Source organism: Stegostoma tigrinum, chromosome 42, assembly GCF_030684315.1.
Source record: "Stegostoma tigrinum isolate sSteTig4 chromosome 42, sSteTig4.hap1, whole genome shotgun sequence".
Classification (NCBI taxonomy): Eukaryota; Metazoa; Chordata; class Chondrichthyes; order Orectolobiformes; family Stegostomatidae; genus Stegostoma; species Stegostoma tigrinum.
Window position 1 is genome coordinate 2,300,886 of NC_081395.1, and position 26,863 is coordinate 2,327,748.

The 26,863-nt window shown below is 46.3% G+C and overlaps 1 protein-coding gene across 1 annotated transcript; it reads right to left on the reverse strand.

Moving 5' to 3' along the window:
* Positions 1-1,982: 1,982 nt before the first annotated feature.
* On the reverse strand, positions 1,983-26,110 carry LOC125449461 (zinc finger translocation-associated protein-like). Its single transcript, XM_048525264.2, has 5 exons — positions 25,862-26,110; positions 24,551-24,973; positions 9,596-10,309; positions 7,298-8,032; positions 1,983-2,971 (listed from the first exon to the last, which is right to left on the reverse strand). The coding sequence occupies exons 1-5, from the start codon at positions 26,004-26,006 to the stop codon at positions 2,487-2,489; spliced, it is 2,502 nt and encodes an 833-aa protein (XP_048381221.2). The 5' UTR covers positions 26,007-26,110; the 3' UTR covers positions 1,983-2,486.
* Positions 26,111-26,863: the final 753 nt, after the last annotated feature.

The following is a 26,863-nucleotide window of genomic DNA, read 5'->3' on the forward strand; positions in this document are numbered from 1 at the left end:
CTGTGGGGGGAAAGTTGCGGTCCTTGAAGAACTTGGACATCTGGGATGTGCGGGAGTGGAATGTCTTATCGTGGGAGCAGATGCAGCGGAGGCGGAGGAGTTGGGAATAGGGGATGGAATTTTTGCAGGAGGGTGGGTGGGCGGAGGTATATTCTAGGTAGCTGTGGGAGTCGGTGGGCTTGAAATGGACATCAGTTACAAGCTGGTTGCCTGAGATGGAGACTGAGGTCCAGGAAGGTGAGGGATATGCTGGAGATGGCCCAGGTGAACTGAAGGTTGGGGTGGAAGGTGTTGGTGAAGTGGATGAACTGTTCGAGCTCCTCTGGGGAGCAAGAGGCGGCGCCGATACAGTCATCAATGTACCGGAGGAAGAGGTGGGGTTTGGGGCCTGTGTAGGTGCGGAAGAGGGACTGTTCCACATAACCTACAAAGAGGCAGGCATAGCTGGGACCCATGCGGGTGCCCATGGCCACCCCCTTAGTCTGTAGGAAGTGGGAGGAGTCAAAAGAGAAGTTGTTGAGGGTGAGGACGAGTTCGGCTAGGCAGATGAGGGTGTCGGTGGAGGGGGACTAGTCGGGCCTGCGGGACAGGAAGAAGCGGAGGGCCTTGAGGCCATCTGCATGCGGAATGCAGGTGTATAGGGACTGGACGTCCATGGTGAAGATGAGGTGTTGGGGGCCAGGGAATTGGAAGTCCTGGAGGAGGTGGAGGGCATAGGTGGGGAGTTCCTGGACCAAAGGGGAGAAAATGGAGTCCAGATAGGTGGAGATGAGTTCGGTGGGGCAGGAGCAGGCTGAGACGATGGGTCGACCAGGGCAGGCAGGTTTGTGGATTTTGGGAAGGAGATAGAAACGGGCTGTGCGGGGTTGGGGAACAGTGAGGTTGGAGGCTGTGGGTGGGAGGTCCCCTGAGGTGATGAGGTCATGAATGGTGTTGGAGATGATGGTTTGGTGCTCGGGTGTGGGGGTCATGATTTAGGGGGCGGTAGGAGGTGGTGTCGGAGAGTTGGCGTCTGGCCTCAGCGATGTAGAGGTCAGTGCGCCATACTACCACTGCGCCACCCTTGTCTGCGGATTTGATGGTGAGGTTGGGGTTGGAGCGGAGGGAGCGGAGGGCTGCCCGTTCTGCGGGGGAGAGGTTGGAGTGGGTGGGAGGGGTGGAGAGGTTGAGGCGGTTACATCGCCGAGGCCAGACGCCAACTCTCCGACACCACCTCCTACCGCCCCATCCTAGGAAAAAGGCTCTCCCTATCCACCTTATCTAACCCTCTGATTATTTTATATGTTTCAATTAAGTCTCCTCTCAACCTTCTTTCTAATGAAAACAGCCTCAGCCTTTCGTCGTAAGACCTTCCCTCCATACCAGGCAACATCCTCCTCTGCACCCTTTCCAAAGCTTCCACATCCTTCTTATAATGCGGTGACCAGAACTGTACACAATACTCCAAGTGCGGCCGCACCAGAGTTTTGTACAGCTTCACCATAACCTCTTGGTTCCGGTACTCGATCCCTCTATTAATAAAAGCTAAAACACCGTATGCCTTCTTAACAGCCCTGTCAACCTGGGTGGCAACTTTCAAGGATCTGTGTACATAGACACCGAGATCTCTCTGCTCATCTACACTGCTAAGAATCTTAGTCGGGAGTCTTTTTTCCAGGTTAGTACTATGGAAGATAGGTTTAAGGTAAAAGGGAGTGGCAAGTTTTCTTCTACACTTGGGTGGTAACTACCTGGAAAGTGCTGCTAGGAGGCGGTGGAGGCAGCAAGTGATATCTTAACAGAAGTATGCATAAGCAGGGAATACAGGGTTACAGACAGCATAGAGGCAAAAGTTAGTTTAGAAAAGCATTGTGTGTTGGTACAGTCCTGGTGGGCCAAAGGGCCTGTTCCTGCGCTGTTCTTTGAATCAGCTCCACGCTGCCTCCACTGCAAATGTGGCTCTGAGTAACATCATCCACAGCAGGGACTCAAAAGTAGTTGCACACGGACTTGCTTTACTCTTCATTCTAAGGGCAACACCATGAGGTGACATCTGTATTTACTCCTTTAACCGCACTGCCCAAGCCCCTGTCACTGCCTGAGAAACTGGTTTCTCATACCTTCTGCTTCTCAGCCTTCAGTTGAGGGAAGGGAGCATCAGAGTCCAGAAAGACCCAGCTTCCCCCACAATGCCCTGCCTCAGTTTACCCCAAGCAGCCAGGCAGGGATGGCCAATTACCTTCTTCCTGGAGCATACAGACTACCTTGAGCCACCCCTGGCATCAGAGTCAGCCCAAAATGGGGTAGCCCTGGAAGGAATCCCTGCCACCACCCCTCCTGTTCCACTTCTGCCAATCACGGCTGTGAGCATCTAATTGGGAGCAGCCTTTGGGAGGAGTGCTGCTTTCAGCAGAATCTCAGGCAGCATAGCCAATGTTAACTGCCTCCTCCCCCAGTGCCATATTGGCCCAGACCCCACAGGATACGTGTGTGTGGTGGGTCAAACATTAATGCTGTGCACTGATCATTCCTCCTGGCTCTCTAGGAAGACTCCCGTTCCTGCTGGTCGACAGCTGCCAGAAGTCCATCTTGGCAACTGTGGTGATTTTCTTGTTCCACTCGTCCACAACCATCACCTTCTCAGCCAGTGTGTAATCCATGGTGTCCTGGTGTTTCTGCAGGATGTGCCTCTTGATGGTACTCAGCTTGAGGGTGGCCAAGGAACTGCCACACACCATGCAGACCAAACCATGTCGCCACTGGTCATAGTCCATCAGGTACTCGAGACGCCAGCGCTCCTGATAGTTCCTCCAATGGTCCCTCCCCCGGCCCCGGCCTCGGCCTCGGCCCCGACCCTTGAGTGTCTGTGTCGGCAAGCCCAGTTCTGGCTCCTCCACACACACTTCAATCTCCACAGGGCTCCTATCCCCATCCCTCTCTCCATCCCAACCTGGGGCTACGTCCTTTGCAAACTCCACGACTGGATTTTCCTCTACAATGCAAAAACAGACCATTATACAGGACAGTAACAAACTGCGTTTTAACAGCACAGTAAAACATCCCAGAACACTTCACAGGAGTGTCATTCAAACTGCCCATTTGAAGGCTACCTTGTATGAAAAAAACAGGGACATGCAACCAAATGTGAGGTCAGAGGAACCTGCATTAAGTAGCATTTTACAGGATGAAGACAGCAGTTTATGGAGGGGATTCCAGATAGTGGAGCAATGGGAATTCTGGAAGATCAAAAGGCCAAAATTGGAGGAGATTAGAGATACAGGAAGACTGGTAGGTGCTGCCGGATGTTAAAGAGATAGGGAGGAATGTTGCAGCTTGAGGATGTTACAGAGACAGGAAGACTCCTGGGTGCTGGCTAACAATAGAGAGATAAGGAGGGTTGCAGTGACTGGAAGAGGTTAGAGAGATGGGGAGGATATTGTGACTAGACATGACGGCTGGGGATCGTGCATGAATGTCATGAAGAGATTTGAAATCAGGTTCAGAAGTGGAACCAGCGATGGGTCAGGTTCTAAGAACACAGAATAATGAGTAAACTAGGATTTCCCCATGATTGCCTTGTACAATGTGTCATCACACCACACCCACTAACATTCACTCATGGCTCTGATACTGCTCCAGATGTACTTGGAAACCGAAACACATAACGTTAATGGACAGGAGGGCATTCAGGCTCTGGGTGCTGCCTTGACCGTATGCCTTTCCCTCTAATACAGCTCTCCTATGAGCCTCAGCATCCAACTGAGCTCACAGCATTGATTCTCAATCCCAACACCTTCTTGGTATAATTTACCTACTGGGATCTTAACCAGTAAGGGAATCGTGGGTTACACGGAAAGGGCAAGAAAGTGGACTGCCATCGGTTGTATGAGTAATGACAGCAGGTAACAGATAATTTCTCTATTGGGCCCAAGGGCCTTTTCTTGTGCTGTACTGCTCAGGATGAGAAATGTTGGATCAGCCATGAAGGATTGAGAAGTCGAACAGCCTGCTCCTGTTCCTAGTTCTAATTTTCTTATGGAAGCTGTGTGAATTTAGATAAATGTGAGGGGCTGCATTTTGGAAAGGCAAATCAGGGCAGAACTCATACACTTAATGGCAAGGACCTGGGGAGTGTGGCTGAATAAAGAGCCCTTGGAGTGTAGGTTCATAGTTCTTGGCTTAGTCATAACGGACAGAAAGTAGCGGTGGAAGGTATGATTTTCAGAGTGGAGGGTTCTGACTAGTGGTGTTCCACAGATGTCAGTGCTGGGACCTCTGCTGTTCATGATCTACGTAAGTGATTTGAAGGAAAACGTAGCTGGTCTAATTAGCAAGTTTGTAGACAATACAAAGATTGGTGGACTTGCGGACAGTGAGGAGGATTGTCAGAGGATACAGCAGGATACGGATCAGTTATAGACATGGGCAGAAAAATGGCAGATGGAGTTTAATCTGGACAAATGCGAGGTGAAGCATTTTGGAAAGTCAAGTCCAGGTGGAAGTTATAGTGAACAATAGAACCATTAGGAGTATTGATATGCAGAGGGATCTGGGTGTGCAGGTCCACAAATTACTTAAGGTGGCACCGCAGGTAGATAAGGCAGTAAAAAAGGCTTATGATATGCTTGCCTTCATTGGAACGGGCATTAAGTAGAAGGATAGACATGTTATGCTGCTGCTTTATACAGCTTTTGTTGGCCACACCTGCATCCAGTTCTAGTCACCCACACAACCAGAAGGATGTGGATGCTTTGGAGAAGATACAGAAAACGTTTATTGGGATGTTGCCTGGTATGGAGAATTTTAGCTATGAAGAAAGGTCGGATAGACGGATGAAGGGTCTAGGCCCGAAATGTCAGCTTTTGTGCTCCTGAGATGCTGCTTGGCCTGCTGTGTTCATTCAGCTTCACGCTTTATTATCTTGGATAGACGGAGTTTGTTTTCACTGGAAGGCAGGAGGTTGAGTGATGATCTGACTGAAGTTTAAAAGATTATGAATGACATGGATAGAGTGGAAAATATGATGCTTTTTTCCTAGAGTGGAGTGGTTAATTACTTGGGAACACAGGTTCAAGGTGCAAGAGAAGGCAAGTATTCTAAGCGATGAGTGAGTGTGTTTTTCACGCAAATGGTGGTGAGTGTCTGGAAGGTGCTGCCGGAGGTGGTGGTGAAAACAGACACAATAGCAGCATTCAAGAAGCACCTGGATGAATACATGAATAGGAAGGGAATAGAGGGACACAGATCCTGCAAGTGAAGACACTTTTAATATGGAAGGGCAAAATATGTCAGCACAGGTTTGGAGGGCTGAAGGGCCTGTTCCTGTGCTGTATTGTTCTTTGTTCTTGAAAGTGGAGTCACAGGTAGATAGGATAGTGAAGAAGGTGTATGGTCAGTAAGTTGAGGATAGGAGTTGAGAAGTCATGGTGCGGCTCTGCAGGGCATTGGTTAGGCCACTTTTGGAACACTAAGTGCAATTCAGGTCTTCCTGCTACAAAAGGAAGATGTGAAACTTGAAAGGGTTCAGAAAAGATTTACAAGGATGTTGCCAGGGTTGGAGGTTTGAGCTACAGGGAGAAGCTGAACAGGCTGAGGCCACTTTCTCTGGGTGGGGTGGGGAGGAAGGGTTGCAACCTCATAGAGGTTCATAAAATCATGACAGGCATAGATAGGGTAAATATGACAAGGTCTTTTCCCTGGGATGGGGTGTCTAAATATAGAGGGCATAGGTTTAATGTGAAAGGGGAAAGATTTAAAAGGGACCTGAGGGGAAACTTTTTCACACAAAGGATGGTGCATGTATGGAATGAGCAACCAGGGGAAGTGATGGAGGCTGCTACAATTACAACATTTAAAAGGCATCTGAATGTTTGGTAACAGGCGTTTGATAAGGTTCCCCATGGTAGGCTCATGCAAAAGGTAAGGAGGCATGGGATAGGGCTAAATGTGGCAGATCGGATTCAGAATTGGCTGACTCTTAGAAGACAAAGGGTGGTAGTGGACGAAAAACAGTCGTCATGGTGCTCAGTTACGAGTGGTGTACCACGAGAATCTGTTCTGGGTCCTCTTTTATTTATGATTTTTGTAAATGATTCGGATGAAGGACTGGAAGGGTGGATTAGCAAGTTCGCAGATGATACAAAGTTGGGTCGCGTTGTGGACAGTGTAGAGGGCTGTTCTAGGTTACAGAGGGACATTGATAGGATGCAGAGCTGGGCTGCAAAGTGGTAGATGGAGTTTAACCCTGAAAAGTGTGAGGTGATTCATTTTGGAAGGAAAAACTTGAAAGCAGAATACAGGGTTAACAGAAAGATTCTTGGCAGTGTGGAGGAGCAGGGGGATCTTGGGTTCATGTCCACAGTTCCTGAAAGCTGCCACCCAGGTGGATAGAGTTGTTAAGAAGGTGTATGCTGTGTTAGCTTTCATTAATAAAGAGATTGAATTCAAGAGCCGTGAAGTTACGCTCCAGCTACACAAAAGCTGGTTCGGCCACATCTGGAATATTATGTCCAGTTCTGGTTGCCTCATTACACGAAAGATGTGGAAGCATTGGAAAAAGGTGCAGGGGAGATTTACCAGGATGTTATCTGGAATGGAGGGAAGATCTTACGAGGAAAGGCTGAGAGAGCTAGGGCTTTTCTCTTTCGAACGAAGGATGAGAGGTAACTTGATAGAGGTGTACAAAATGATCAGAGGTATAGATAGAGAGGACAGCCTGAGACTTTTTCCTAGGGTGGAGGTAGCTTTTATGAGGGGCATTGTTTTAAAGTGAGTGGAGGTAGACACAGGGGGAGATGTCAGAGGCAGGTTCTTTACTCAGAGTGGTCGGGCCATGGAGTGCATTGCCGGAGAGGGTAGTGGAGTCAGCCTCATTAGGGGCATTTAAGTGGTTATTAGATAGGCATGTAGATGATAGTACAAGGTAGGGGTGGAGCTTAGAAAAAACCTTAGGTTCAGGGTAAATGTTTGGCACAACGTCGTGGGCTTAAGGGCCTGTACTGTGCTATACCGTTCTATGTTCTGAATGGGTATATGCATAAGGAAGGGTTTAAGAGGGATATGGGCCAAATGCTGGCAAATGGGACTAGATTTATTTAGGATATCTGGACAGCAGAGATGAGTTGGACTGAAGGGTTTGTTTTCATGCTGTACATTTCAATGACTTTCTATGACTAGCTCTACAGAGCCACAAGTGTGGTTAGCTGTAATGACAGCATGACATTATGTCAGTTTTCGTGAATAACACAGCCTGAGAACTACAGATTTGAGGTGTGTGAACTCCTGTGATGGTTAACAGATCCAATAATGACAACTCTACCTGTGATTGCCGCCTGTATCCTAAAAGAAGACGATTCTTCTTCCTGTGACTCGATCATTGCACTCTCCGGCTGCGATATGGTTTTGTTCCAGGCTTCCAGAACGTTCTCCTTTTCGCCCTGATTGAAGCTGAGTGAGTGCGGGTGGTTCTGGAGGATGTGCTGTTTGATGGTACTTAGGGTGACAGTAGCCAGTGATTTGCCACACACCATGCAAACGAGTGTGTGCCACAAGTGGTTATAGTCCATCAGGTACTCGAATCGCCAGTGTTCCTGGTAGTGACAGTGTGGCCTCTTGCTGGCTGACCAGTTAGGACCCATTCCTGGCATCACCAGTTGCACTGCTGTGCAGTCGCGCTGCAAGGCCCTCTCGTTCCAGGCTTCCAGAATGTTCTCCCTTTCGGCCTGGGTGAAGTGCAGCGAATGCGGGTGGTTCTGGAGGATGTGCCGTTTGATGGTGCTGAGGGTGAGAGTAGCCAGGGATTTGCCACATACCATGCAGACCAGGCCATGCCGCCACCAGTCATAGTCCATCAGGTGTTCGAACCGCCAGCGCTCCTGGTAGTAACGACGGGTACCTTTACCAGTCAAGGTCTTCAGGGTGCTGTGCTGTGGCATCTGCTGTTCCACCACCCAGTCATTATCAGCAGGCAGTCGTGGCTGATCCAGTGACACAGGAAAACCCGTCACCTCGACCGCACAGCCGACATGAAGAGGATCCAAACGGGCTGCGGTCCCTTCAGGAACAAGGGAAAACGTAACCAATTCACCAGCAGATAGCAATACACTTACCCCTTCCCGTTCACGCATTGGATCCCTCTACCCTCAACTCCCACTCATGCTTTCACCACCCAGACATACATTGTCCACGGGCCTCAAGACCAGGTGGTGGGGAGGCGGTGGGGAAGAGGGTGTTGGCCTCAGGATCCTGTGGTGGGGGTTGGGGAGAGGGAGTTGGTCTCAGGATTCTGTGGCTGGGTGTGGGAGTTGGCCTCAGGACCATGTGGTGAGGGAAGAGGGGAGGGAGTTGGCCTCAGGACCATGCAGTGGGGGAGGGGTGAGCGAGTTGGCCTCAGGACCATGCGGTGGGGGAGGGGTGAGGGAGTTGGCCCCAGGACCATGTGGTGGGGTAGGGGTGAGGGAGCTGCCTCAGGACCATGTGGTGGGGGTAGGGGTGAGGGAGTTGGCCTCAGGACCATGTGGTGGGGGTAGGGGTGAGGGAGTTGGCCTCAGGACCATGCATGGGGGGGGCAAGGGTGAGGGGGAGTTGGCCTCAGGACCATGTGGTGGGGTAGGGGTGAGGGAGTTGGCCTCAGGACCATGTGGTGGGGTAGGGGTGAGGGAGTTGGCCTCAGGACCATGTGGTGGGGGGAGGGGTGAGGGAGTTGGCCTCAGGACCATGTGGTGGGGGTAGGGGTGAGCGAGTTGGCCTCAGGACCATGTGGTGGGGTAGGGGTGAGGGAGTTGGCCTCAGGACCATGTGGTGGGGTAGGGGTGAGGGAGTTGGCCTCAGGACCATGTGGTGGGGGTAGGGGTGAGCAAGTTGGCCTCAGGACCATGTGGTGGGGTAGGGGTGAGGGAGTTGGCCTCAGGACCATGTGGTGGGGGTAGGGGTGAGCAAGTTGGCCTCAGGACCATGTGGTGGGGTAGGGGTGAGGGAGTTGGCCTCAGGACCATGTGGTGGGGTAGGGGTGAGGGAGTTGGCCTCAGGACCATGTGGTGGGGGTAGGGGTGAGCGAGTTGGCCTCAGGACCATGTGGTGGGGTAGGGGTGAGCGAGTTGGCCTCAGGACCATGTGGTGGGGTAGGGGTGAGGGAGTTGGCCTCAGGACCATGTGGTGGGGTAGGGGTGAGGGAGTTGGCCTCAGGACCATGTGGTGGGGGTAGGGGTGAGGGAGTTGGCCTCAGGACCATGTGGTGGGGGAGGGGTGAGGGAGTTGGCCCCAGGACCATGTGGTGGGGGTAGGGGTGAGGGAGTTGGCCTCAGGACCATGTGGTGGGGGGAGGGGTGAGGGAGTTGGCCTCAGGACCATGTGGTGGGGGAGGGGTGAGGGAGTTGGCCCCAGGACCATGTGGTGGGGTAGGGGTGAGGGAGTTGGCCTCAGGACCATGTGGTGGGGGTGGGGTGAGGGAGTTGGCCTCAGGACCAGAGATAATGGGAACTGCAGATGCTGGAGAATTCCAAGACAATAAAATGTGAGGCTGGATGAACACAACAGGCCCAGGAGCTCAAAAGCTGACATTTCCGGCCTAAACCCCGGGCCTCAGGACCGTCTGGTTGGGGTGGGGGGGGCTCGGTACCTGTAAGTGTCTGAGGCTCCGCCCCTGAAAGACGGGCGCTGCTCTCTGATTGGTGATGCTTGTGCCATTCCTCTGCCAGCTCACGTCCCGATTGGGTGTGCCGTCTCACATTTTCTTGCACCTGCCTGGCTAGATCGACATCTGATTGGTCAAAGCCACCGTCCGTCATGGAGGCCAATCTCTCTGGAGCTGATTGGTCGAGAAGCACAGTAGCCGCTCCTTGCCCCCACGGTGATTGGCCGCCGTGGGCAACGACCGTCAACCTTTCCCCCAGCAACTCGAGGCCCGAATGGTGAGAAACGGCGGGAACAGGTTCCACGATCGCTGATTGATCACAGCGGGGGAGGGGGTGGTGCCCATGGTGTCCCGCCCCTGACACAGCGGGCTGTGATTGGTGCAGGAGCCGTTCCATCCAGGTAGCCATGACGACGCGCCGCTGTCGCGCGGTGAGGCCGAGTGAGGTTTGGTGTCTTTGGAGAATGTGCCGCTTGATGGTGCTCAGCTTGAGGGTGGCCAGGCCGCTGCCGCACACCATGCACACTAGACCGTGTCGCACGCCATCGTAATCCATCAGGTACTCAGTCCGCCAGCGCTCCTGATAGTAACGCCTCACGGGCCGCCGGCTGAGCGCTGCTTTCCCTGGCTCTGGCCTTGGCGGCGATCCCCCACCCGGAGTGGCCTCGGCCGGCCCTGGATCCGCCGCGGGGGGTATCCCTGAGGGAGGAAAGTCGCACATCCGTTGGGCGTCTGAGCATTTTAATTCAGTGCCTACAATTCAATCTAGTTCCTCGCTTTTCCATCTCCGTAGGAGGCCATTCGGCCCCTCGAACCTGTTCTGCCATTCAGTCGGATCATGGTTAAATTCACATTTTTCACATTCATTTTCCTGACCTTTTTTCCCGGTACCCCTCTATTTTCCCGACTGATCCAGAATCTACCGATCTCCGCCTGAAATGTACACAGGGACTCTGTCCCCACGGCTCAGCTCCCTGTGCCACGGAGTTTCAAACACTCACAACCCTCAAGAGAAAAGAAATAACTTCCTCATTCTCAGTTTTCAGTTGGTGCCCCTCTGCTCCTAGAGGCTGTCCCATGAGGGAAATATCCTCTCAGCATTGACCCTGCCAGGCTCCTTAAGAATCCTACACACTTCAGTGAGATCACCTCTCATTCTTTTAAACCCCAATGAGTAGCATTCAGCAAAGAGACGTACAGCACGGAAATAGACTATCTAGTCCCACTTGTCTATGCAGATCAGATATCCTAAATTAACCTGCTCTCATTTGCCAGCATTTGGCCTATATACCTCTAAACCATTCCTATTCATTCCCATCCAGGTACCTTTTAAATGTTGCAATTGTACCGATCTTCACTATTTCCTTTGGCAGCTCATTCCATGCGCACACCACCCTCTGTGTGAAAAAGTTACCCTTGTAAATCTTTCCCCTCTGACATTAAACTTATGCCGTCTAGTTTTAGAACATAGAACGTTACAGAAGATAACTTTAGCTATTCACCCTATCCACATACTTCATGATTTTATAAACCTCTCAGGTCATCCTACAGTCTCCAATGCTACAGATTAAATAGCGGAGTCCCAACAGTTTGGCCTTTGCCAATTCAATTGCCAAGACAATTCCTCCATGTCAGGAATCAGCCCAGTGAACCTTTACTTAACTGCCTCTAATAAATGACATACTTGCTTAAATAAGGGGCCAAAACTGTTCGCAGTGCCGTAGCTGTGGTCTCACCAGCACCTTGGTCAGTTGCAATTAGACTTCCCTACTCTTATACTCCAACCTCCTTGAAATGAAGGCCAATATTCCATCGACCTTTTATCTGCAATGCCTGTGTACTGGCTTTGTGTTTTGTGCACAAGTATCCCCAAGTCCCTCTGTGCTGCAACTTTCTGCAGATTCTCTCCATTTAAATAATACTCTTCTTTTATTCTCCCAGTTCTGAAAGAACAGCATCACATTTTTGCACGTTATATTTCAGTCGTCACCTTATTGTCCAATATACAGTAAACAGTTGCAGTCCCAGCTTTGATGCCCATGGAACCCCACTGGTTGCAGGTTGCCAACCTTAAAAAGAACCCTCTTCTTATCCTCATTCCCTGTTTCCAACCCATTTGCCAGCATTTTTAATCCGCACAAATATACTATGTCAACACTATTGGCTGATATTTTGTAACCTGACTTTTTGTGAGGTGCCTTGCGAATACCTTCTGCAAATCCAAATACATCTGGTTCTCCTCTACTCTCTGTTCTTTAAGACATTCTGGAAAACCTTCAATAAATTAATTATGTGACTTCCCTTTTGTGAGGTGAGAGACCTCATAAACTTCACATAGAGCTCGGAAAGAGACCCTTCAGCCCATCATGTCAGCACTGGCTGCCTAAATGAGCATTGTTTGTTGTTCACAATTTAATATGGTACGGGGGAAGCTATTTGGTCCAGCCTGTGTCAAAGTTTATCATGCACAAAAGAGAAAGAAACACTGCTTTACACTATACAGGATCTAATTGAAAAGGGACTTACTACAAACACCAGAAATAAATATTCAAGTCTGATACTCTCAACACCCACCATGGGATGAATGCAGGTATACATAAGTTCCACTATTCCATTATTTATGTTGGTGTAAATGTATTGAATTGATTAACAAAACATCCAATTGTTTTGCTTTAGTATGACTACCAAAATGAAAGAAACATCCATAAATTTCTTTAATAACCACAAATAATTTGTTCATTATGAACAAACCATATTCTTAAAGCCAATGGAAAATATGGATTAACATCAAAGTTACAACCCAAATTAAAGCCATAAACCCTCAATGCCATATAAAGACACCCATCACAAAAGACAAGCCTTTGTAGCCATGATGGTTCAAAACAAAACAGAACGGAATAAACTATGCCTGGGGGGTAAAACCTGGAAGCGAAAGTATAAAATATAATGATTTTTCACATCCACTGAATGTCATGTAAATGAAGCTGACTTGTTGATAGCTGTAAGTTGACAGTAGATGCACAGTTCTACAAACATAAAAACTTACAAATCAGTGACAGAAGTAGGTTGCTCAGACCCTAAGCTTGCCCACTCATTTTATTAGATCAAGGCTGATATATCTGTGTTTTGAATTCTATTTCTAGACAACTTGACTTGAGTTGCAAGTAGTGGACCACTAGTTCAGGTTTTACTAGGTATACAGAAATACTGGTATGTGGAAACTCCCATCAAGTTCCCAGAAGCTTCTACTGAAAATAGGATTTCAGGAGAGAGTTGGACTGTTTCAGTGGTGTCTTCTTTACATTGATTCTGGAGTCTGCAGAGCAGGACATGAAGACTAGAAAGGGTTGGCTGTTAACTGTTCGTGTACAGATCCCTAATTCTCTCAAAAAACTTTTTTTTAAGTAACGAAGGCAGTAACCTCCTCCTCCTCCTCCTTTCTCCCCCCCCCCAACCCCATCTATTATCTGCTTGAAAGCTTTGCTTAGCTGTTTCTTCAAAGTCACAAGTTATGGTAAAAAGTAGCTTTTGGAACCAACTTGGAAAATGAAATTTGGGCAGCTTTGGTGCAGAGAATGAACAGTTTTTTTTAAACATATAACTCAAAGGAAAGTTGAACAACATAATCACTTGTTGGCTTGATACGTCTGACTGGCATCAGGAGTTTTTATAAACAAAACTGTTCAGCGACAGGGTTTGGATTGGTTGCAAGTGGCAATTTTGTCACAGCACTGAGAGGAAGCAAAACATTTGGGATACATCTCCAGAAAGCCTGTAGCAAGATGGATCCACCTCTTTCTTCTTAATTGGAAATGGAATAACATTCATAGACTTTGCAAAAAGGAAAACAAATTTGAATTCAATCTAGGACCTAAGTCAAACTGACGGACATTAACTACCCTGGAGTTTAAATTGATCATATTTCATACTGGTGATACCATGTAGAACAAGGCTCAATTTCCAGCACACTATTCCCACTTGGACCATGACACAGGACATATTAAAGGGATCAAGGCGTATGGAGAGAAGGTGGGAATACTGAAATTTGCATGATCAGCCATGATCATATTGAATGGTGGTGCAGGCTCAAAAGGGCTGAATGGCCTACTCCTGCACCTATTTTCTGTGTTGATTTTACTTTCCAAGAAATCACATCGGAAAACTCTTCTCAATCCAGAGAAGGTCCGAATAATTCAAATTCATCCAGATCTCCTATTGTTAGCTTCCCTTTTCAGTTGGGACAGTTGTTTCCTTTATAGCAAATGTCTGATTGTCTTTTCATGACACTAGTAAGCAGTATGCTAACACAGCTCACTTATTTCTTAACATGAATTTAAGCTCTCCTTTCACAGTCTTCTGTCCATGTAGCTTTCTATCACTGACATTAAGCCACTCATTTTCCATTTAATCTCCTTCGGAGGCTGCAAAATAAACGGCACCTTTGCTTCCGTATATTCTCTGTGAATAGAAACCTGCACACTCACTGACTTTCTGAATCCTTCTGTCTTTCCAAAGGAAAACTTTCTGTCCCCCTGCATCATTGAAAATCTGGCTGTTAGGTGACCGTCCTTTTTTCCCTTTCTTCTAACATTTTTTTTTCTCCTGAATCGCTGAAATATTCAGCACAAGGTTTTTTTTTTCCAAAAGGCCTGTTCTCTTGTACAGAAGTGACCCATACAAGAGGGACGGGTTGCACCTGAAGGGGGAGGGCCAGTATCCTACAGGAGAGTTGTTAGTGCTGTTTGGGAGGCTTTGAACTAATGTGGAATTTGGCAGAGTTCTCTAAATGTCTTTAAATACATTTACATACACACCAATAAAAACATAAAGACACCATACTCCAACTTGAAAATAAAGCTGCTCTCTCATTAAAGAGAATCGGTTGGTTGTGATTTAACCGGAGTGTGACCGCACAGGCGAGGAGAGAGGTTGAGAAGGCAGTTTTCATGGTAACCTCAGCCAACCTAGGAATTGAACCCTTACTGTAGGAATCACTTTACCCCGTAAACCAGCCAGCCACCTACCACTCTCAGAACTCAAAAATGACACAGGCTTCTTCCTTTCATAAGCCACAACAGTATAGAAATACAAAACAAACTTAAAGTTATACATGAAATTTTTAAAAACATAAAAAGCAGAAATTCAACAGGTTTGGCAACAACTGTTGAAAGAGAAACAGAGTTAACATTTCAAGTCCAGTATGAAATTGAATTTGAATAATTAATTCTGTTTCTATATTAACACAGCTTGTCAGACCTGCTGAGTTTCTCCAGCACTGTTCTTATTTCCAGCATCCAAAGAACTTTACTTTTATTACAGCCCAACATGGCTGTGTCCACTTTAGAACCCAACATTCCAAATAACAATGGATAAAATATTTTGAACCTTTATCATAGAAGTAGAATCCTTACAGAAAAAGAAGGCCAATTGGCCCATTGAGTCCACACTGACCCTCCAAACAACATCTCACCTAGACCCAGGCCACGCCACCCTATCCCCATAACCTCACGGTTACCATGGCCAATCCACCTAACCTGCATATCCCTTGGATACTTTGGGGCAATTCATCATGGCCAATTCACCTAACATGCACATCTTTGGATTGTGGGAGGAAACTGAAGCATCCAGTGGAAACCTACGCAGACATGGGGAGAATGTGCAAGCTCCACACAGTCAGCCAGTGCTGGAATCAAATCAAAACCCTGGCACAGAGAGGCAGCAGTGCTAATCTCTGTGCCACCATGCACTGACCATAAATAAGTGCACTTTGTTAAAGTAAATAGCAGATGATGGTTACAGTCCATCGACCTCTGGGTTTTGGGCCCTGCACACTCACACTGCACCACTCTGCTGTTTGAGTGACACAGTTTGCACTGTATCAGTGGATCAGTGCATCAGTACCACTCATATGAAGACAGACAAATTGTACATAGAGACAAAATGGGGAGAGAAGGAGATGGACAGAAAGTCATGCAGATAGAGGAAAAACAGATTCATGCAGATAAAGACAGACAGGGAGACACACATTGTAATGATTCCCATGGGGACAATATTGGACAAGTCAGGTATCAGTCATACCTGGCTTGCTGGATGTTTAACATTTTTATAAAATGGGTAGGTCAAAGATGTCAAATAATCCATTGCTATATCTCCCACTCCCAGTGAAATCTTAACAATAGTCAAAACGATTATAAAATTCCAACCGGAATAATATAATTCACAACAAATCCTTTTTCTTTGTACTTGTTATTTTAAGGATTCACACACTTGATTCTAGTAAATGTCCCCAGTTCATTACAATACTAGCTGTTGCTAATAATGGACAAGTAGACTTCAGAGTGAAGTATGGATTATTAGACATGAATTTTTTTCAGAACACAAGTCAGTTTCTGAATTGTCTGCCAGTGTACTTTTAACATTTAAAAGTAATTAAACAAGAAAACGAACTATTATTACACTAGGTTGGAAAGATTTCATTACAGCCATCCAAAAAGCTTTCAAATTCAGTCTATTCCTTCTAGCCCACCCATAAATGTCAACACCTCAGTGAACAGTAACCTCTATCACGACACTAAGGTTTCTTGCTCAGTCTGGCACAGCTGCAACTAGTTTCCTTTTCGCAACTATCTACATGCAACTGGATGCTTTTCTTAAGCTGGTGTCTCTGAAACAAACCTCAAGCTAATCTCAGTATTATTTTAACTTAAGAGCAAACACAAGAACTCTCTAAACTCATGTTTCAGGATCCTTACTCTGCCACACATCTGTTGGCTTCTAGGTTTTTCTGTCTCTGTCTCCCTGGACACCAATCCAAGCACAGCACATTTTTCTTTTCCCTTTTAGTTATCTATTTACTGCACTGCTAATTCTCATTTCTTCACTGCAAGAGTCGTAATATCTCATTTAAAACGCACATGCAATCAAACATCCTCATCAAGCCTGTAAAAAAACTTTAAAACAAAAACCTAAAACCATGTTTACCCCCCCCCCCCGACTCATTGACTTGCAAAATATAAGTGAAACTTAAGTTACATGTTAAGAGACCAATCACTTTATGGACTATGGACTGAAAAATGGAAACTGCATGAAAAGGGGGAAGAATGTACAGGGAGTTGTTTGCAGCTTCATTGAATCACAGAAGTAGGGGAGGCACATTGGTTAGCACTGCTCCTTCACAGTGCTAGTGACCCAGGTTCAGTTCCAGCCTTGGGTGGATGCTCAGTGCAGACTCGATGAGCTGAATGGCTGTTCCCTGCACCGTGGGGATTCTGTGAAGTGTTATGTTGTAAGAGGCAGCTGTTTGACACATTGTGTCCACACCATCTTAGGAGAAAAACAAATGCATGAGAAACAAGGAGATAACAAGCTGTAGAGCTGGATGAACACAGCAGGCCAAGCAGCATCAGAGGAGCAGGAAAGCTGACGTTTTGGGCCTGGACCCTTCTTCAGAAAAAAATGGCTTCGCAGTGGGGTTAAAATTGATTCAGAGATAGTGGGAATTGCCGATGCTGGAGAATCTGAGATAACAAGGTGGTAGAGCTGGATGAACACAGCAGGCCAAGCAGCATCAGTGGAGCAGGAAAGCTGACGTTTAGAGTGTGGAAGAAGGGTCCAGACCCAAAACATCAGCTTTCCTGCTCCTCTGATGCTGCTTGGCCTGCTGTGGTCATCCAGCTCTATACCTTGTTATCTCAGATTTTCCAGCATCGGCAGTTCCCACTATCTCCGCATGAGAAATAATGTTGCTTTTTTCCAGGGACATTAAACCCAGATAAATGGGCACCATTTGTTGTGGGTTCAGAAGAATTTGGCACAGTAACCTCTAAGATTAGTCATATGGGGGAGTAAAACAGAGAAGCAAGGAGACCTTTAGAGTTTAGCTGTATAATTTTATGCAACAGATCTTGTAAATTTAGCTGCATAAATGTTTCTGTCTCCTTTCTCCATAAAGTTGCTCTGTCCAATTTTCAGTTGAAAGAGCAGAGAAACTACATTCGGAGATGCTGAAAAAGTAATTCTAAAACCCAAAAGCAAGAAGAAACACCCTGGGTCCAACCAAGCAAAGAGTGAGCATCAGTGTGTAGATAACATCAGGACATCATTAAAGAAAGGAAAAGGATTGTGAAACCAACTATTTGGTCTTGTGATTTGGACTAGTGATACAGAATTGTGTTCTGCTAACTATTTTATTTCCTTCATTCAGTTTGTGTTTGATTTTTTTTGTGTGTGCATATGTGAATTTTTAAGAGGGCTAAAATTTAAGGTAGACAAGTTACAATGCTTTCACTGTTATTGTTAAAGCTAAGATTATTAAAATTGGTGGAAATTTTATTTTGTTACTGAGAAAACCTGGTTTGGTTTACTTTGACTGCAGTTAGCAATCAGTCAGAGACAGACTAAGACTTTTGGTACCTTCATTAAATATTAACATTTGTGGCAACTCTGACATAGTGAGACTAAAGGGAGAGAGCGAGGCACATGAAGAGAAAGCCAAAGATATGCACACATGAAGGTAGGGCAAAGCCCACACGATAAAAGGGAATGAGACGCACAAACAAAGAGATACTTGTCTAGAGAGAAAAACATACAAACAGATGAGAGAAACACATGTAGGATAGAGACAGATACAGAGACTTAAGCAGATAGAAGGAAAGATGAGCACAATGACACACATGTAAGTAGATCCACATGCAGATACATATACACATATGTAGAGATGTACATGTATATAGATAATGAGATGACACAAATAGAAACACATGCAGCTAAAGAAATATAGGCTGAAGCTGTGGTATATAGGTAGTATCACTGGACTAGTATCAAGAACCCCAGGTTAATGTTCTGGAAATATAGGTTCAAATCCCTGCAGATGGTGAAATTTGAATCCAATAAAAAGTAATTGGTGACCACGTAACTACTGTTGACTGGCATAAAATAAAGACCTGAATCACTGATGCCCTTCAGGGAAGGTATATTCTTATTCCTTATTCAATTTTGTTGATTCTAGAATCCCTACAAAGGGGAAGCCAGCAATTCTGCCCATCAAGAGCTTGACACCCATGCAGTTAGTATGAGAGCGAGAGACAGGCACATAGAGAATGAGAAATACACATGGCCAGAGAGACATGCAGAAATACATACAGATCAAAATACAAAGAACGGGAGACTCAGACAGTGACAAATGCACACAAGCGGCAATAACGTATACAGAGACATAAAAGAAAAACACAACTTCACAGAGGGGGACAGAGACAGAGGTGAGCCAGAAAGAAACTAGACAGGTGGAGAAAGAGACATGCATAATTTCACAACTCAACTAAGGTAGTGCACTGGAAATCAAGTCCCACTATCCCCAGAGTTGTCAAAATAGATGAAGCTACTGAATTGTCCAATTCAGATTGAAATAATATGCACACGAAGTCTTTCTTTGCCCCCCATTGACCGGTAAATAACTTCATTGCAAATAAATTGTTTTAAGCAATGGCAGAAAGGAAATTAACTGTTAACTATAACTTATCGTCTACTCCTTAAAATTTCCAAGCGCATACATACAAACTGACACATGATGAGACACAAGTATTATGGGTAGGGAAGGAGTGGAAAGTTAGAGGGGCACATTTCTGCCACTAGTCCAGATCACGGATGTCAATGAGTTGTTTCCTTTCAGGTCCTTTTGACTCCTACTGACTCTTTGCCGATGACGCAAGGTTGAGGATACACTGGTTCTCAGTCTTTCATTCACTGGTTTTTCCAAAGGATACAGGAACACACACAGGTAGTTTGGACAATCGAGTCTGGTCTGCCATTCAGTGAAATCATGGCTGATCTGATATTCCTCGACTCCGCTTTTCTGCCTTCTCTCTGTAACCTTCGATTCCCCCACTGATAAAATAAATATATCTCAACCTTGAATATACTTAAGGATCCAACTTCTACAGTCCTCTGCAGTAAAAAGATTCCAGATTCACTATCCTCACTCCTCCTTATCTCTGTCTTAAATGATGACACCTTACTGAGATTATCCCCTCTGGTCCTAGATTCTCCTACAAGGGGAAACAACCTCTCTGCATCTATTCTGTCAAGCCCCAAGAATCTTGGAGAAGTTCAGCAGTTCTTGCAGCATCTGTGGAGCAAAAGCAGAGTTAACACTGAGCTCAGTGAACCTTTTTCAGAACGGTTCTGAAGAGTCACTGAACTCAAAACATTAACTCTGCTTTGTCTGCACAGATGCTGCCAGACCTGCTGAGCTTCTCCAGCAATTTCTCTTTTTGTTTCAGATCTTCAGCATCTGCAGTTCTTTGTTTTATTTTATTCCGTAAGAATCTTGTATGTTTCAACATGGCCAGCTGTCATTTCTCTGAACTCAGATGAATGTATTAATGTATCCTCTAAGAAAATCCCTGCCTAGTCAGAATCAACCTAGTTAAAGTAACTCCACAGAGGTTGGTAAGCTGTCACCAGGTCACCCTTCATTTACATGTGGAGAGTCCTTGACATTGATCCAGCTTCCTCTGAGCCTGTACTCGAGTGAACAGAACATCTGATAGTCCTCTTTATATTTGTTAGCCAGGGCTCCTTAATTAGACCAGATTAAAAGCCCCAATCAGAGAACTCATTCTGAGGTTCACCTGGATGACTTCATTACAATCACTACATTCCTCCCCCTGAGTTGGAGGACCTGGACTGGTTTTCTTTTTGGAGCTCCTCTTGGGGTGTTGTAGTACCAAATCAGGTTCCTCCAGCTCTGCCTCTGATACCGGTGACATGTAATGCACAGTAGCACACCCCTTGTGCCAGAAGCAGCTTGGAAGAAATTCATTCTCCTCTTCAGGCAGCAAAGATTTTGAGGCAGTGATTCCTCAGATTCTGAGCTATCTTCAACGCTTGTTGGAGAGGGAGAACCTGCAAGTTCCAGAACAGTTTGAAAGGTAGTTGAGCCAGGCATGTTTTGCTCCCAGATCATTTGAGTTTGCAGCTTTTCATATGGTCCATGTGCTTGTTCAGAGCCATTGCACCTACCTGAACTTTATAGGTCACTGGACCTGTCCTCATATTTAGCATGCCTCACACCCATGCTGCGTCATTTCCATGGTTCCTACAGCAACCTTCATCCCCTAAAGTAAATGGCTTCTTTCATTTAGCAGAGTCCTGTGTCCTGCATTGGCATTCCTGATGCTGGTTTCCCCACCACCGGGTCCAGGAAGATCAGATTTAATCTGACGTGGAATCTTCTCCCCACTAGCAACTCTGATGGAGCTATCTCTGCAATTGAATGAGTGGCCCTATATTCAAATCGGAACCAGAACAGTTTGGTATTTAATGAAGCTGTAGGCTGTTTCTTTAAGCCTGTCTTCAAAGTTTGGACTGCTCTTTCTGCCAGACCATTGGATGATGGATGGTATGGCGCGGTCCTTACATGACAAATACCATTTGATTTTGGGAAATATTCAAATACCCTGCTAATAAATGATAGCCCCTTGTCTGTGACTGACACTTCTGGGAGCCCATGTATTGAAAAAGATGCACACAGTTTTTCTATTGTCCCTGTATTTGACAAATGGACCATCTGCACATTCAAACACTGTGAATGGGGGTCCACAATGACTTGAAACATTGAGCCCGTGAAAGGGCCTGCATAGTCGATGTGTAACTGAATCCAGGGTTTACTTGGCCACTCCTGTGAATATGGGGAGCTGCTGGCTGTAATTTTCATCCTTGTTGGCACTATGGGCACTGCCTCACCAACCTAGATATGTCTGCATCCACTCCTGGCCACCAGAGATAACATCTCACCAATATCTTTACTTTGGAAAACCCTGAATGACCCTGGTGAAGTTCAGCCAGTATCTGGCAGTGAACTTTGCTCGGGGCAATCACTGTTGCTTCCCATAATAATATGTCATTCCCTGGTCACTCCAAGTCCAAAAAGGCTTCAGTTCTGGTTGTGACGGCCCTTTGGTTGCCCACATCACCACCAACTGTTTCTGTTTTGCCAGGACAGGATCTTTCTGCATCCAAATTCTGATATTGTCAGCTGTGACTGGAAGTGTGTCCAGAAAATTTAAAACACTCACAGACTCTTCCAGTGGTGTATCTGCCAGTGGAAGGCATCCACGTTTGCTACTTGGCCTCCCGGATGGTGTTCCATCTTGCAATTATACACAATTAGTATCAGAGCCCATTGCTGAATTTGGCCTGAAGCTATGGGCAGCATTATCTTGCCTCTTTAAATAGACCTAGCAGGGTTGTGTGATCCATTATTAGTACCAGTTTACATTTGTAATGGTACTGATGGAACTTCTGACTCCAAATATGACTGCCAAGTCGTTCTTCTCTATCTGGGCATATTTATACTCTGCATTATCTAAAGTTCTGGATACCGATTGCTTTTGGGTGTCCCACTCCATGGACCGTGTTTGAGCTAATGCTACCCTAATGCCGTACAAGAACTCGCTTGGGATCATGATACGCCAACACCTTAGAGGATGTTAGCTGTTCCTTCACTTCCCTGAAAGCTAAGGCTTGGCTACAGGACTACTTCTAAGGCTGACTTTTTTTTTAAAAAGCGTTGATGCGACAACACCAGGATGGAGGCCAGGTTATGCATGAACCTTCCGTAACAGTTCACCAGTCCAAGGAAAGACCTAAGATCCTGCACTGACCTAGGAACCCAGGCACCCGTGATCGCCCTCACTTTATCTTCCAATAGGTGTAACCTGGTCTTGTCAACTCTGTAGCCCAGGTAGGACACTTGGGGTGCCTGGAACACACAATTTTCTTTTCTGAGGCGTAAACTCACTTGGGATAGACATGGACTATGTCTAGGTTCTCCAAGTGCTCCTTATTGGTCTTCTCTGTTATTAGCATGTTGTTTAAATAAATGGTGACCTGAGATGGGCCTCGTAAAATTTTCTCCATCATCCGCTGAAAAATTGCACAGTGAGGGAATCAAAAGAGATCAGGAAAGTGGAGTTGAGAATTATCAGATCAGCCACAGTCTTGTTGAACAGTAGTGTAATGGCCTACCTTTGCTCCTACATTTTGTGGTCATTTGAATAATCTCAGACCAGAAAGATTCTACCTACCAGGAAATGCTAAACTGATTGCGTTCTCAGGAAAAAGGAGTTAGAGGAAGTGTTGGCCTCAAAGAGGCTGCAAAGACTGTGTTTTATTTTTGCATTTTTTTAAAACTATGAACTGAAATGAGGAATAACTGATTTGAAACCCAGGAATTTAAAAAGTTGGCTGCATGTTTTGAAAAGTAAAGAATTCAATATCTTTTGTGTCCCTGTTTGTGTAGCTTGGGTTCCAGAAACATGCAGATGAGTTTGTGTTGAGGGGTTGTTTACAAGTGAAGCTGATTGTGGACTAGACAATAGGTGCTGGAGTAGGCCATTTGGCCCTTTGAGCCAGCACCACCATTCATTATCCTGTCACAATCAGTATCCTGTTCCTGCCTTATCCCCATAACCCTTGATTCCACTATCTTTAAGAGCTCTATCTATCTCTTTCTTGAAAGTATCCAGAGAGTTGGCCTCCACTGCCTACTGGGGCAGAGCATTCCATATATCCACCACTCTCTGGGTGAAGAAGTTTCTCCTCAACTCTGTTCTAAATGGCCTACCCCTTATTTTTAAACTGAGTCCTCTGGTTCTGGACTCACCCATCAGCGGAAACATGCTTCCTGCCTCCAGAATGTCCAATCCCTTAATAATCTTATACACCTCAATCAGATCCCCTCTCATCCTTCTAAACTCAAGTGTATACAAGCCCAGTCGCTCCAATCTTTCAACATATGATAGTCCCGCCTTTCTGGGAATTGACCTTGTGAACCTACGCTGCACTCCCTCAATAGCAAGGGACCAACTATCAATGACAAAGTTATTGGTTTCAAGTAGTTAAACACAGAGAGAAGCTAGTCAGATCAGGAGAGAAACCAGCAGGTCTGCAGCAGCCAAAAAACTCTAGTTCTGTGCAGTAAACAACTATAAACTGAAGAAAATCAACTTGTCTTTCCCCTCACCAAATGCTGCAAGTTGTGATTTTGAATTGGATAAGTCAGAGAAACAGCCTGTCTGTACCTGTGGCAAGTAAGTGAAAGCATTTGAAGAAGGACCATTGAAAAGAAACTTTCAGATCAACAAGAACCAACCCAGCGTATCTTGTGAATAGTTTTCCCTCTGCTTGTGATTTTTTTCTATGTATGTGTGTGAGAGAGGGGAAGCTATAAGTGATTCAGGGTATTAATTGTAAAGTTTATGCAGCTTATTTTAATTATTTACCTCGCTCAAATCTAATTATTTCTAATAAACAGTGATTCTTATTAAATAGAGAAACTTGATCTGTGCCCTCTATCAACCTAGGTTTGCATTTTTATTTACAAAACTTTAATTTACCCAGAGTTTGACAAGACCTTTATGCTTCTTAATAGATTCGACAGAGTGAAAATAGAGAAGATGTTTCTCCTAGTGGGGGAGACCAGAATTAGGGGCCATCAAGACAAGACAGTCACTAATAGATCCAGTCCAAGGAATGGAAAGGATCAGTTGAGGGGAGATGAAGAGGAGGTTCAATGAGGAGCAGAAACACCAGCTGATAGGCTGTTTGTATTTTTAAAAATTCATTCGCTGTATGTGGGCATCAGTGGATGCACCAGCATTCATTGCCCATCCCAAAGTGCCTGGTTAAGAGGTAGTGTTCTTGAACTGCTTTACTCCTTGGGATGTAGAGCACCCTTGGTGCATGTGTACAAAAACATGGTCACCATGCAAATGGCAGGAGATTGTGGATAAGAAACAGATCAAATTGAGAAGTAGCAGCCTGGAGCTTTAAATGGCTTCCTCCTGTTCCCAGGCTGAGAATGCAGGTTGGAAAGCTAGCAATTACAAACCAGAGCTGCTGGGATTAAAGACCTCCCTGATCGACTGTTGAGAGACATACCTGGAGCAGGACCGATCTGCATTGTTCTAGGCTCAACTTCCAGCGTATCAGACTTCTGTTGGTGACTGTGACTCAAGAGGTGCTCAACCCAGGTTGCAATGATGACTTCCTTCTCAGCACGAGTCAGGAGCATAGTGTCCTGATGTTTTTGGAGGATGTGCCGCTTGATGGTACTGAGTTTGAGAGTGGCCAGGGCACTGCCACACACCATGCAGACCAGGCTATGTCGTAGGCAGTCATAGTCCATCAGGTACTCCATCTTCCAGTGTTCCTGGTAATATCTCCGGTGGTCCCTGCCAGGATGCTGGCTCTTGCGTTTTTGCCATTTCACTAGCTCTCTGGGTTCTGCTGGAGTCTGAGACTCCGTTTCAACAGTGGTTCCAGAGACATCAAAAGCCTGGCAGTTTGGAAAGGCTTCATATCCTACAGCAAGGAAGCAGCACAGTATGATCATTTGCAATCTGAATAGGGGCCTCAGCATTTTCCCAACAAACAGAGTATGCAGGACATCCGCAGCAGCTCAGATGAATGTGAACAGACACCAGTGTCAGCTCAGGCCTGTGACCTTGTATCAGTATTCTATTGGTATTGTACCCTCAAACATTTCCCCTGCTTTCTCCCTCAAGCATTCCTTGGACAGGGACAGCACAGAGTTAGATATAGAATGAAGTTCCCTCTATACACTCCCCATCAAATTTTCCCAGGACAGGAACAGCATGGAGTTAGATACTGAATAAAGGTCCTTCTGCACTGTCCCCATCAATCGCTCCCAGGATAGGGACAGCACAGGGTTAGATACAGAGTAAAGCACTCTCTACACTGTACCCTTCCAGTTAATGAGACATTGCTTGTCGCTGTGTAATTGAGAGGGTGAATGTGCAAAAACCACAGGCCTCATCCTGGTTCATCTGTGTAGTTAGCAGCTCATACTTCAGGAGTGAGGGAGAGAGAGAACCGGTGTGAGGAGAGGGATACAGGCATTCGTGTTCCTGGGCAGGGGCTGGGAATAACAGCACTACTGGGGTTGTCGCTCCTGGTGGTACAAGTCTGTAGTGTCAGGCAGTGTGTGTGAGAGTCAGAACCTCCTGCCCCTCTGTATCCCCAGACTAGGGCCATCCTTGACCATTTCTGGTCAAATCCGTCAGAAGGAGCCGTATGCCACAACATCCGACCTCTCAGCCGACAAACTGGCCTTTGTCTGGGATCTAGAGAGGGGTGAGAGTGGTTCCAGAGGGAAACTCCCTCCCTTTCTCTGTCTGCGGCTGCCCAGGACTGAGCTCACCCTACCCCACTCCCCTTACCCAGTCTTACCTGCTGCCGGGCTCTCCCCTTTAACCAGGGCTGCATAGAGGATCTGTGAGGCAGCCTGCTGCTGCTCCGGGCTGCGCTTAATCAAACCCTGGGCCCCCTCTGTTGCATCCAGCTCCATTTTCGGCATCCTAGGCTTATGCTCCATGCTGAGAGGGAGGGTGGTCAGCAGAGATACAAGGAGAGCCAGGACCCTACCAATGCGCCCCTGTCTCAGCTCAAAGCTGCTCCTGACTCTGATGCCGACCTCAGCCCCTGTACAAACTACAGCCAATGAGCTCTGGAGCCCCACCTAAGGGCCCCTGAGGTTCCTTTAAGGGCTCCGGGGAAGATTTAAAGGAGAAGTCACACATTCTGAAAATACGTTTGACCTGAGAGAAACAGGAGGAGGAGGCCCCCAGTAACATTTTATTTCAGATCTTCAGTACTCCCAATATTTTGCTTTCACTGAGGAGGATCATGGCTTTTCTGATTGGGGTCCTGATCCCTGTGTAACAAAAACACTTGCATGCTGACGGTCTGAAATGGCAAAAACTGCTCAGTAAAACAGAATGTTGGAGAAATCTCGTTGGTGTGGCAGCACACGTGGAGGGAAAAACACACAACAGCGGTTCAAGAAAGCTGCTCACCACCACATTCTCAATCAAGGGCAGCTAGAGACATAATAAATGCTGGCCCAGCCGGTGAAGCCCACATCCCATGAGTGATTTTAAAAAGATATTAATGTTTCGAGTCCAGTATGACTTCTTAAGTGCAGTGCTTCCTTCAGTCGTCTCCTCCTAATCCTGTTTCTTGTGTAAAACATATTTTCAGGCTGATTTATTTAGTTTATACTTATATTTATGTATGACTTCTTAAAGTCTTCGTGAGAGCCCTTACAGGAGGATCACACGTCCTCAGCGTGGGATCCATAACACTTCTGAGAATAAGTGATACTGGACTTGAAATGTTAACTCTGTTTCTCTCTCTACGGATGCTGCCATACCTGCGGAGTTTATCCAACGC

Excerpts from the sequence above, each read along its gene's own strand:
- LOC125449461 (XM_048525264.2), bottom strand. The coding sequence starts at position 26,006 with ATGGAGCATAAGCCTAGGATGCCGAAAATGGAGCTGGATGCAACAGAG. Across the intron at positions 8,033-9,595 it reads GGAGCCTCAGACACTTACAG|GGACCGCAGCCCGTTTGGAT; the intron begins GTACCGAGCCCC and ends TTGTTCCTGAAG. Across the intron at positions 2,972-7,297 it reads GATACAGGCGGCAATCACAG|AGGAAAATCCAGTCGTGGAG; the intron begins GTAGAGTTGTCA and ends TTTGCATTGTAG.